The sequence below is a fragment of the Poecilia latipinna genome, unplaced genomic scaffold, assembly GCF_001443285.1.
Source record: "Poecilia latipinna isolate Pla-1442-1.1 unplaced genomic scaffold, P_latipinna-1.0 Scaffold1968, whole genome shotgun sequence".
NCBI classification, from domain to species: Eukaryota; Metazoa; Chordata; class Actinopteri; order Cyprinodontiformes; family Poeciliidae; genus Poecilia; species Poecilia latipinna.
Window position 1 is genome coordinate 104,515 of NW_015114584.1, and position 13,384 is coordinate 117,898.

At 35.5% G+C, this 13,384-nt stretch overlaps 1 protein-coding gene across 2 annotated transcripts; it reads right to left on the minus strand.

Moving 5' to 3' along the window:
- Positions 1 to 2,704: 2,704 nt before the first annotated feature.
- Positions 2,705 to 10,022, minus strand: LOC106935470 (major histocompatibility complex class I-related gene protein). Of its 2 annotated transcripts, none has more exons than XM_015015951.1 (7): positions 9,887 to 10,022; positions 7,454 to 7,720; positions 6,671 to 6,949; positions 6,089 to 6,391; positions 5,617 to 5,724; positions 4,208 to 4,304; positions 2,705 to 3,680 (listed from the first exon to the last, which is right to left on the minus strand). In XM_015015951.1, the coding sequence occupies exons 1-7, from the start codon at positions 9,936 to 9,938 to the stop codon at positions 3,650 to 3,652; spliced, it is 1,137 nt and encodes a 378-aa protein (XP_014871437.1). In that variant the 5' UTR covers positions 9,939 to 10,022; the 3' UTR covers positions 2,705 to 3,649. The 2 variants fall into 2 exon arrangements, with proteins under 2 accessions (XP_014871437.1, XP_014871436.1); XM_015015950.1 differs by having other exon boundaries at positions 5,617 to 5,727.
- Between the last annotated feature and the right edge of the window lie 3,362 nt (positions 10,023 to 13,384).

Consider the following 13,384-nt stretch of genomic DNA (forward strand, 5'->3'; position numbering starts at 1 on the left):
CCCTCTCTCCACCAGAGCTGGCCTTTTATTTTGGAAAAGGAAAGAGATAAAAAGAGAAGAGACAGAAAGCAAACTTTGTCTACACACAGGTCATCTGGTTCTTTCTCTTGGGAGAGATTTCTCTCAAGGTTGGAGGGAGTAATCGGTTATCTTGCAGCAGAGATACTTGGTTCCAAACATATTCAACACAGCAGTAAAAAGTCTTGACACAGACTATGAAAAGGTCAAACACCTCTAAATGAATATTACATTAGTCTATATAGTAATATATTATAAATGTAAAAATGATAACACAAAAATCCTAACAATTGTCGTGACGAGGGGTTGAGGTGGTGAGGATGAAAGCAGGCGGACCCAGGAGATAGGTGAAAAATGATGAATTTAATGATATTAATCCAAGTATGGAACAACGGGGAACAGCACGGAGGAGCAACTGACGGCACGAGGGAACCGGTAACAAATGACAAGGATCCAACAAGAGACAAAGACAACAGGTGGGTTTAAATACACACGGGTAATCAAGGGAATGAGACACACCTGGGAAACAATCAACAGGGAAGACGCCGAGACAGAGACACAGGGAGCAAACTGAAGACAAAAAACTCTAAAAATAAATACACAGAAACATGACAACAATATGCTAAGCAAAAATGTGTTGTAGTACAATGTTTTTTCCTGCTTACTTTTTTCCAGGTTCCAGGTCAGATTGGAAAATTTTCTCTATTTACTGTTTGAGCAACAGTAAATAGAGAAAATGTTCCAATTTACTTTGCATTTCAGTAACACTTTATTTGAAGGGGGGTGAATAAGACTACACAACATTCTAATCTTCATAAACTTGTCAGAGCCCATTTTACATACAATGTACTTGGTGTGGCAGAGCAATATGCTTCTATTTTGGATAAAACCCATCCACTGCCCTACATAAATATTAAATTAGCTGCTTAAAGAATCTTTCAATTATATTTTTCCCAAAAAAGTGAGTTAAATATTAACAAACATCAGAAATTTTCCCAAGAATTACATGTTTTTAGAGTAAACAGATTTATATATTCTGACTCACCTGCTATTGTGCTGTGTATTCCTTGTAAAACCAGGAGAAAATAAATTATGCTCATTTTGCCATTTTATTTCTAAATTCTTATAACAAGTTGAAAAGATCTGTCCTCCTCTTCCCTTCTAAAGAGAGTCTGGCAAAAAAACAGGAAGAGTTGGAAATATGAATTTCCCCTTTCAAAGGAACTTCTTTGAAGTTCTATCCATATTTTATATGCAATTATGCATGTTACAGATATTAAGGTAATATCCAATTCTAAAAATAGGAATATAAAAATTAATTTATAAAAATTTATAAAAAAAGAAACAGTGGGAAAGAAAAAATTGTAGCTTGTGGGAACCAAAACAATACTGGCATCATTTTTTTTTCTTGTCTCAACATCATCTAGCAGTTATTAATTGGTAACACTTTTATTTGAAGGGGGTTGAATAAGACTGTCATGACACTGTCATAAACATGACATAACACCTGTCATGAACATCAATAAGTCTTCATGAATATTTATGACTGTTGTCATAAAGTCTCATTTCCTAAATCATGACACTTTTAATACAAAGTTGACATTATTCAAAATGTCTTTGTTATGACAACTTGACATTAACCAAGAAATAATGATCTAACATAAATTTGTCATAATACTAGTCATAATGATTTAATTATTACACTAGCAAAAGCTTTAACAAAACAATGATTAATATTTCCACTCCCTGAAATTAAGCAAAACAAGAAGGACAAGCAATAAAGATTTCACTAAGCTTTATTACACGGTCAAATGATTTAATAACAGACTCATTAACAATTTCTTTTACATCAACTAAAGTGGAACAAGTAGCACCAGTTATGAATATGTCATTAAGTGTCATTACAGTGTCATTAATATTAACTTTTACCTCAAGTAAATTGAAACTAGTAGCAACAATTATAAAGATGTAATTTAGTATTACAGTGTCAAATGCAATGCTAACAGAGTTATTGATATTAAGTCTTACCTCAAATGAAGTGAAACACACTGGACTACTTATAACTACCATCATAACTGTAGAACAAACCCTTTGTACATTGGAATAAAACAAAAGATAACTTGTTCTAAGATAACAGAGGGTTTAACGTCTGGTCAGTATATTGTTACTCTGAAATGCTGATTGAAAAACTAAAACAGAATTACTTATTCTTTAACTTAAGAAAATAGGTTCTTTCAACAGTAACATTTTTTGCTTTGATTATGTCAGCCATCTCCTTCGTAATAGTCTTCCTGTAATGCTCTGAAAACAGGAGATCTTCTTCTTGTCTTCATTTCCTGGAAGCAGCTCTTTGCACACTGGTTGTGTAGTTTGTGGAAGGTTGCTTAAGTGTGGGTACGCAGATTCGGCTGGTGCCCTGGTAATTCCTGGTTCTCCAGTGGAGGCTGAGGTTGTGGAGGGTTGTTACCTGGAGAAGCTGGTGGGAGCGAGCCCCAGGAAGAGTTCCCTTTTCTTTGTGAAGGGCAGGGCGCCCTGGAATGGGGTTCGCCCTGATAGAGGGGCTCGTGCCCTGGAAAGCGTTGCAGTTCTGGCGGGGTCTGGTGAGCTCTCATTGGCCCTTGAGAAGGTGTGAACCTCGCGCCAGTACCCATATGCGCAGCAGGTCTGCAAAATCAGACCTGTTATTGCTCAATCTCGCGTGGCTGAACGCCACTTGTCCCTCTAAGAAGTTGGACGCCGACCGCACGGGGGCCGCGTAACTAGTTAGCATGCCGGAGTCTCGTTCGTTATCGGAATTAACCAGACAAATCGCTCCACCAACTAAGAACGGCCATGCACCACCACCCACAGAATCGAGAAAGAGCATCTGAATACTTTCCATACCCACTGTACATATCTCTATTTTCTAAAGTGGCAACAGAATATTTTCAACAGATCTTGCAGAGATATTTGCTCTGCTAAGATGAATCATAAATCTAACATTTATGATTAATTTTTAAATAATTTTATTGATTTCAAAAACAATCAGCAATTATTCAGTATTTTCAGAACTCAAATAGGTCACAGTATGAAACTGAACAAATAAACAAAAAGAAGCAAAAGAAGCTCCAAGTCTAATTCAAGATTTTATTCCTATATATAGGTATATTCATTTATTTATAGGTATATTCATTTATTATATGTATTCATTTATTTTAATATGAAATACATATTATATAAAAAAAAATTAACACCCCAAAAAAGCCATTAAGTCAAAAGATCAACTGTTGGAAAATGAAAACAAATAGAAAAACTTAGTGAATTAACAACCATTTCCCACAAACTCATGTTGCAGACTGTATGTTTTATTATGTTTTTAAACCTTAAAGTTTTAGTTTGAAATGTCTGCTGAGTCAACAGGAAAACAGCATCAAGTCCATCCTGACATTACTATGGCAAAAATATTTTTTTATTCTTAGATCTTGATTGGATTTTACTATAAATCAAAAAGCAAAAGAGATTAACCTATTCTCAAAACCTCATACAGAAATAATATTTGAAACAACATAAAACAACTAATTGAATATGTAGATCTGCTGCTTTAACGAAATCGAGGGAAAAGGCTGACTTTGGTGCCTTTAGATATTGGTGTTCAAAGTCTTCGTTTGGTAGTTTTCTTTTTGCTGTTGAGACAGTTAAAAGGGCAGAAATGTTATTTATACAAGTTTTCCATGTACCTATGTCATACACTGCTTGCATCATGCTAGCCTGGCCATCATCTTCCTGTGCTAATCTGCATATTAGATATGTTTTAGAATTGTAGTTTTTGCCTGCAGATTTATCAATGGTAGCAGAGGAAAGTAATGAATCCATTCAGTCCATGTTGGCCACACTTATTTGGCCACAAATAATTAACATCAAAATCCACCTTTTTACAGTGGAGTACGGTTGTTTACAGCCCAGCCAATTACCAGTAAGCTTCTTAGTGTTGAACTGGTGCATTACAGGCATTACGGCCAAATATTAGTGATTGGGAAACATTTAAAACTTGAACAGAGTCCACACCTCCAGTAAGCAATCGCTTCTCAGTAGCCGAGAGCCCAGACTGCATGGACAAAGCAATGCATAGTGCAGGAAACTGGTTGTTTACCAGGCTAGCATCATGCATACAAGGCACTGAAACAGAGGCCAGCTATAAGACTGAAGTTACCTTGTTAACATTGGTTCATGTGATGTGGCACTTCCTTGGCTATTGCCTGATTTGTCACTATATAAAGATGACGTTGGAGATTTGGCATCTTGAGCATCTAGAAAATAAAAATGTAAAATGTAAATTTTCATTTTCAGTAACAAAATACATTTCTTTTGATGCAACTACAGTATTATGCCAGGTTCACACTGTTATAATAGGTCCTCTCACAATCAATTAGAACAAAATTTTAGAGGTGAAAGAAAATCTCTTGTCCTGAGCTTTAATTGATGGTCTGTGGTTCCTCAGGGCAGCAAATGGAGAGAAGTCAACCAAAGACTGCCTTAAGAATATCAAAAAGTTGCAAAATTTTTCAGTGAAAATCAGGCAGTGTGTTCCTATGCATATCTGATACTTTTCCTCTTTTGTCCAATTATACATACTTACTGTCTTCCTTTATTTCCCCTCCTCTCCTAATTTTCTGCTTTTAACTTTAGTAACAAGATTGTAAACAACAGCCTAAAACTGTGTTGTAGCTGATGAATTGTGTATGTATAAAATTTTTTACTTTTATTAAGAAAAAGAGAAAGTGAGCGTGGGATGAAGTTGAGTTGGGCAGGAGGATGATGTGCATGTGTGGGGAGGGGGGGAGAGGCATGAGGTGGAGAGAAAGGGGAAGAACTCTGCCCCTGATTTGTTGCAACAGGGTGGTATGGAGAAAATTTATTTTGCAGTTCGTTCTTAAAGCTACACTTGAGTTTTGTAAGCATTATCTGCATTCCTGGAATACAACCTGTTGTGGTCTGTCTGCCTGCATGTATCTCCACTAAACCTGTCACACACTTCACCACCGCTTGTCCCGAGTAACCCACTAGGCAGCAACTCAGGGTATGCTAATTGACTGACTTTTGTACTTTTATGAGAATGAACTGAAGTTAATCTCTGGTGATATCCAGTAATGAATAGCCTGTACAGCTTGAATGTTTGATGCTTTAGACTGAAATTAATATTTACATCTTCCACTACAGAATAAATGTTATCTCATCATATTTACCACTCTTCTCTCAAATTTTGGTTCCCAAATAAACAAAATTACTGATTGTCTGCACCAAATACCACAACTAAAATAAAAAAGGATGAAATTCATGTGTACTGAATAAAATAAAGCTGTCATTCTTTAAGTTTTCTGAAGTTTTTTCATTACTTAATTTTTTTTATGGACCTAAGTCAAGCCACTTTTAGAGCAAGAAGTCTTACTTGGACTCAACCTATTCTATTCAAAACATACATCGTTTTGCCTTAGATTAGATCTATATATCATTTGCCTAAATAATATATAGATATATAAATATTAAAGTTTAAATCAGGTCTATTTCTATTTAAAGGTCAACAAAATACCAAAAAAGGAAGGCAAAGTAGCAGACTCTCACCTTTACACTTCTTGCGAAGAAAGAATACAACCCAACCAATAAAAATCACACTGATGACACCAAGGGCAACCAAAGCTCCAACAGCAATCTCCACGTAGCCGGTGTTTGCTGTTGAAGACAAACCAGGTCACACTCATGTAGATTCAGAGGTTTTTTCTTATATTTTTTCTCAGTTTGTCTAAACACCTTGACTAGTTTTAACTTTGTTCCTTTTGCTTTTTTCTGGTTTCTGTGCTTCAATGCATTTTATTTCAGCTACTATAATCATGAATGGCTAATTCAATAATATTGCAAAAAATCCAGAAAATCATGTTATGGCACAGGTTTATATACTGATTGCAGAAACAGAAAGCTTCTGATTCTAAGCCCTAAAACTGAATGTTGATTGAAAAACACAAGCAAGGCAGACAGAACATTTTAATCAGCAAGTATTTACCAATAAGTAAAACTGGCATTTTATACAGTTACTTACATTTATTGGTCAATATTCTTCTTTTTTCAGGTCTATGGATGACGTCTGCATTGACTCCAGAGAGCTGAAACACACATTCGTACTTGGGCCAGTCTTCAGGTGGAACAGATGACAGATTGATATAAACGCTCATCTGGAAGGTCCCATCATTGTTGGGGAGGATCTCTCCTTTATCCACACCATCATGAATCTCCTTTCCATCTTTCCTCCAGAACATTTCAGCTCTGTTGGGGTAGAAACCTGTAGCGAGGCAACTGACCACAGAGGAGGGCGACTTCTGGAGGAAAGAAACTGAAGGAAGATCTGGAGAATATTTAAAGCAAACATTTTTAGTTTTTTTATAATTATAAATTACAATTGTTTGTAACTAATTTATACAAATTACAGAAAAAGGTTAATTAGTTTATTTCTTAATGAGGTCATCTAATGTGGAAAGGAAAAGATAATGACTGCCAGAACAATGCAATAAAAACAGGTTAAAAAAGGCCAAAAGTTGCATGGAAACTGTGATAGTGATTTTTATTCAATACAAATTTCACACAAAATTTGTGAATATTAAAACTATGTAAAACTTTGTAATACCTGTTCTCATCATGGAGCTCCTCCCATAGTTCACATATTTCTGCAGCCACTCAGCACATGTCTGAGTTAAGTAGGACTTCTCAAGTTCTAAAGCATTTCTATCATGATCCCACTTTTGTATGGTGATGTCAGCTTGTGGTTTTGGAGCGATCCATTGATGTGTCCATGGGTCCAGTATGATCAAATCCTCTCCATCATAACCTATCTGATCATAACCTCTGACCTCTCCAGTCTCATCATCCCACTCACAGCCATACATCTGCTGGAAGACGTGAACTCCTGAGACACAGAGACAGAGTTTAATCAGCATCAGAATGTTAAAAACACAATCCATTAGTTCCTCCCAAAAAAGATGATTTTAGTGTAATAGACTATCGAAAACAAACAGAATCATTTGAACAAATAAAGTTTGTATTTATGTCAGCTGAAAAACATGGACAGTTTACCATGTGTTCATAAGTTTCAATGAGACAACCGCAACAAATAATGAAACACTTTGATTTGTGTTTCAAATATTTAATTATATAGGTTTTTATATATGAATATAAATGAAAACAGTTTTCTAAGATCTAGACTTCATTTTACAGAGTAACATACAGCAAGACTATTCACTGGGCTGAAATGTACTGGATTAGAAACAAGTAAATAACTTTATATGCACAAGAACTAACGATGTGTAAAATAATCACTGACACCACTGTGTGTAAAAAACTGCATCGGAAATTTGACAATAAGCAATGTTTGAAAAATATGTATTATGTGCGAAGTAAAATATGAACAAACCTCCAGTGTGGTTGAAGCGTTGCTTTGCAATGTTAATGTTTTTTTTGAAGATTTTCTGTTTTTCCCGACATGTCAGAGTTTCCTCCTCCCAGTAATTTGGATGTTCTGAACTCACATTATTCATCCAATCCTGTTTAGGAATGTTTTTGTTGATGTTGCTGTCACAGTAACTTATCTGAACATCATTCACAAATCCAACAGACACGTATGATGGGAAGCTTGGTACTCCTGAAGATGCTGTGTAGAAATACTTCAGAGAGTGGGTCACTGTAAGAAAAAGCACATTTCTGAATATTGTATAATTACTATATTATCACTCATACCTAATATAGACCCATGGTATCAGGTTCCATCAGGTAACATTTGAGAAAATATAGAACATACACCTAGTTTTTGATATTTTGATTATTTATCGGCCTAAAAATGCATCTTTTTAACCCCTCAACTGTCGCCCTCAAAACACTTACATGTAAGTCAGCGGGTCCATGACGACACCTGTATGATCATGACAGATAAGAGGCTTTAAACTAACTAATCTAGCAGCAACATGAGCTCACTAAAAATGTATCTAACTTTTCAAAATGTTTAATATCTGCTAAATAGTGATTAGTTTAGTTTCAATATACTTTTCATTTCCAGATATTAGGAGTCTTAATACTTATTAGGATTCAGACCAGAATCACAGAATTTACCAAATAAAACAATTTTCCATAATTTACACTGAATCAACAGTAAACCTTTCTATATGTGTAAGCCAGATTTCACCCCTGAAAACAACCTGTTGAAGTGTCTCTCTTGAGTCTTTGTTGAACATAATTTTTTATGCTTACAAGGAAATAGAAGCTGGGCATGGAGACATCGATACCATTTTATTATTTAAACAGCAAATGAATCAAGCAGCACAGAATACCTTAACTCTGATTCAGATAAACTGCTTCAATAACGGATGGCTAAAATAATCAAGTTGAAACCAACTTTATGTTGTGGGTCTCAGTTTTTCATGTGTAAGTCTAATAAAGGTTAAACTAATGTCAGAATCCTTCCAGGACAACAAGCTAGCAACATGTTTCACAATATGTAATAAATATTCACACAAACAATCCCATAAACCTCTACACACAGATATGTTCTGATATGTGCTTTGATGCTAAATATTCATCTGCTACAGGTTCTGAACAAAACATTGATCCAATTCTGGTAGTCTATCAGCTTTTTAGTTTTTAAAAATCCCCAGTTGTAGTACTTGTATGGTAAGTTTTCTTAATTATTATAATACAATTGTCTTGTTCGTCACTAGACTAACATCAAAACGCATGCACCAAAGTTTTATGGTACATTGAACACCTGTCTGCATCCTGCAGCAGGTCTGCCAAGGTGGAAGTCTGTGTAAGAGTATCAGAAGTGCAGAAGGAGCAAATAAAACAGAAATACTACAGAAAATATTAGAATATCTGTCTCCACTGACTCAAACATGACTTTGAGTCAAAAACATTTGATTCAAACATGAGTCAAACATGTTTCGACTCATCTTTGAGCTTTTAGATGTTATTGTTGCTGTTTTGTGTTTGCAGGGATTTTACGTTGCACTTGTTTAACTTAATCATTACAGAATGCAGCAGTCCATAAATTATTTCACTTGGCATATTCACTTGGTATATTATGTACTAATATCATCTTGTCTAAAGTTGACAAGTGAGTGCAGGCTAGATGTGAAAAATAATCACAGAAAACTTTTTTTTATGTACAGGGTAGCCTACATATGATGAGCCAATGACAAGTATAGTATGTTTTTCTTAAAAGACACTGAATAATCAGTTTGTTTGGTTATCCAAAGAGAAAAGAGTAGGGCAGGAAAAAAGTGAGAAAAAAGTCAGCAGGAAGACTCTGCGCTTTGAAAAATTGCATGTAAACTAAGTGAATATTAAAGAATATATAAAAACGATTAATTATTCTTCGTTACATTGAGTGCTTTATTTTATTTTGGCTGAGAAAGTTCCAAAGACAATGGCAGAAGAAACGCTATTATAGAAGAAGTAAATATTAAACAATAAGCATCAAGGTTTGTGGATGCAAACAGGTTTCAGTATTTTAACAAACTCTATCCAGAATATTTATTGAACTGTGGTGTAAACCTGATAGACACACAAACGCCCATTTTACGCGTGGCCTTACCCATAGGTAGCAATACTGCTATAAATTGCTGCCATTTTTGGTATAAGGAACTCAGATATACAATGTCAAATAATAATGATATAATTTCACATAGCGACACATAAAATGAAGTCTTAATAGGCCATCCATTTGGTTATTTTTAGAGAATTATCTTCTAAGTTAGTAAGTAAAATGTTTTGCACTCTGGACTTAATACCATAAACTGTACACAAAGTTGTTATAATTACACTCATTTTTAAAGCCGTACATTTTCTAACTCACCTGTTAAAGCCGCTGGTATCCCAGATAGAAGCAGAAAGATTAAGGTCGTCATTTCGCCAATCTCGCTTTACATGTTTAGATTCTGTCTGAAGCTTCTCGAGTCTTCTTCCGTGTGAGAGACTCNTTATATTCAGAATCTAAAAAATCATAAACTTCTTCACAGTAAATGAATGAAACATCCCAAATTGACTTAAAGCAATGCTTTTACTAGTTCATCAGTTCAATATACTACTTTATATATCAAAAACCATATTTTGACAAAATAAACGTGTTCAATTCAAAAACATTTTTGCTGCTAGATTACTGAATAAACAGATGAGGTCAATAATAAAGATATTTATTGTTCTTAATTTGGCTTTTCAACTATCAGTTTGATGCAAAATGATATACCAAAAGTCATTATCCATAAATTAAATGTGTTCCAATGAAACTCATTTGTTGGACGCCTTTTCAAAACGGACAACCTCTAAGCAGGTATTAATCAAACATTTCACTCACTCAGGTTACATTTCTGTATTAAATTGTTTTTCTCATTCATGTGATGTAATATTCAGATTTTAAATGTTTTTATTAGCTGTAAGTGGAAAATCATCATAATTAACAGAAATGAAGTCTGTCAAACATCCCTCTGTGCGTAATTGTTTCACTTAGTGGTAAAGTTTCTTAAATAAATAGATTTTTCTATCATATAATTTATTTATTGGGTTTTTTTCAGCTTCTAAGTATTGGACATAAAAATTAAGAGAGAAAGCACAGTCTCTGCATTCAGCCAGCAGGGGGCGACATGCGCGCCTGTCCTCTGTCTCCTCCTCCTGTCTCACCTCCTCTCTCTGACCAGAGGCTTGCCTTTGTGTTTGTCTCTACACCATGGGACTGTGGGTGTTTTGAGTGGAGACCAGAGCCGGAACTAATGGTTTTCATCCTGCACAGCAGCGCAGAAGAAGAAGAGCAGGAAGTCAGAGAAGTTTCAGGTGAGTGGAATCTCTCTGCGTCTGCATTCAAACTGCGGTTTTCCTGCTTTTGTCTGAGCAGAATGGGTCATTTCCAGCCTGGAGCGAGTCAGATGTGCTGCGTGTTTACTGGTCCATCAGGCAGGTCACTGAACTTGGTCGCAAGACTTTAAAGTTCAGCATAAAAAAGTTACTATTTTCTCCAATATCTCTCTAACACCCAGCGTTTGACTTCATGCTGAAGCAAATACAACTGCAAAGGTTTAAAAGTTGGTATAAAAGTTTCAAACTGCTTTTTACCTTCCAATTAACTTTCCCCTGTAAAGAGTTTATTGGAGAAATTAGCAAAAATGCAGTAAAAATTCAAAGCTAACCTTTTAATAAAAAGTTTCAGAAATTCTGGAGATCAAGACTCAGAACTCAAAAACATCCCAGAGTTTTTCATTTCTTCACTCTGCCGCTCCACAGAGCTGCGTACTTTAGGTCAGTGTTGCGCTATGAAACTAAACTTTTGTTTTCTTTGGACTGTCTTATACCTTCACTCCTCCTCTGGACTCTTACAACATCCCAGAAACAAAAAAACAAAGTTCTAGTCATAATTGTGCAAAAAAGACATTTAATCCATGTTTCCTTTTGAACAAGTTAAAAATCTGGATTTCTAAACACAAATGCTTCCATATGGATTATATCTAAAACAGCCATATTACTCTCACACAGTGACTGGTTTTTAATATTTTAATGATGTTTGGAGCTTACGGACATTAAAAGTCCAACAAGGGTAAAGATAATTTCCAGAATTTCTAAAATGGCCAAAATGTCTACAAATAAAAAGTTGAATCTGGAAAAACCTTTTAGCATCATCCAGAATTCTGATTTTTACAAAAAAATTAGAATTAGTACAATTATAAATTTGTGTTTTAATATTTGGAGAGCATGGCAACCCCAGTATTATCACCATTCTAGAAAAGAGGCAAGACGAACGCCAAAATAACTGAGACAATGTAAAATGAATTACATTGTCTCATTGTAATTCTTAGAAGACTTAGAAGTTAGATTCAGCTGAATCTGAATCTAACTTCAGATTCAGCTGAAGTTAGATTCAGCTGAATCTGAATCTAACTTCAGATTCAGCTGAAGTTAGATTCAGCTGAATCTAACTTCTAAGTCTGTAATTTCTGTAAACAAAGCATATTGTGTTGTATTTTTTTGTGGGTTTTTTTTGTTTAATATAGTAGTAAAAAATCCCCTCTAATCAAAGCCATTCTCTGCCCTGCTTGTTACTTTCACATGTTTGACCTTTCAATGAGCCAGATTCCAGGCTCTCCTGGATTTTTCCCATTCCGACTTATTCCTGCTGACACTGAGATGTTTTCCTGCAGAAACATGTCTGAAACCTGACTGCCTGTCATCCTCTGCCACTCTATGCACCTTTATTAGACTCTAACTTCCTCGATTTGCTCATTTTGAGCCTCTATGGAATCTGCTGAAGAGATTAGCTAAAGAGAAAAAACATTTGGCTCAAAGAGCTGCAGTTCCATCCTGTGATGGGGAAAGAGTCAGCAGAAAGGCATTTAAATAAGAAAAATAACTGAGCTTGTTGGTTTTTGGGTCATGAAGCTGATTAGTGTTTCTTTCAGGGTTTTTATGGCAGCTTTCTTCTGTTTTCCTGCTAAAGCTGCTTCTTTCTGGGACAGAACCGAAGTCTGCAGGTTTATGAAAAGTGATGTCATTTTGGTCGGGAATCAGCAGCTCCAGTTACAGAAAACTGACCCTGTGGGGAATGTTGAACTCTGCAGACGAACATGGAATCAGGCCGTCTGTCTGCAGGTTTTCTTCGGGTGTGTGGAGTCAAACGGGTCACTTTGTGTCTGGAGAATCATTTCTGCAAAGAGTTGCTCACATGTTTTGGATCATTATCCTTATAGAAAAAAACAATGATGATCTATTTTCAGTTTTCAGTAAGAGGTAGAAATATTTTTATCTGAAAATATTTGCCTCTTTTCAAAGAGCTTGTGACAAGGCTTCCAGGTAAAGAAACAGGCCCACAGCATCATGGATCCTCCACCATAATCACCAATACACTAGTGGTGGGCATTAATCATACATAGTTTATTACTTATGATCAATTGCTTTTATTTATGATAAATTTCTTTTCATGAGCAGTATTTCTGTTTGTGGTGCTATAAACAAGCAATCATAACCATACATTTACTTAAAAATGAATAAATAAATATGGCAAACTTCTAAAACTCCTAGCTACGATCAGTTTATCCTGGCTGTAATTTTTCCCTCCTGTAGAAATGTTGCTTCACTGTGAAGTTGGGTTTTGAATGTTGAGGGCCTTCAGCTACCAGCCAGTCTGTCTGTTTTCTCTTCTGTCAAGAGACGATTTTCATCTCCACCTTCTCTAGTCGTTCTTCTTTTGTTCCATGTAAATGTGAACTAGATCAGAGCTCAACCTCATTCAGAGATTCTGAAGCAGATTTAAAGAAAAGTTGTTGACAAAAAAGGATCCAAGCCTTTTTCTCAGCTGACCTTCAGTGTGGAA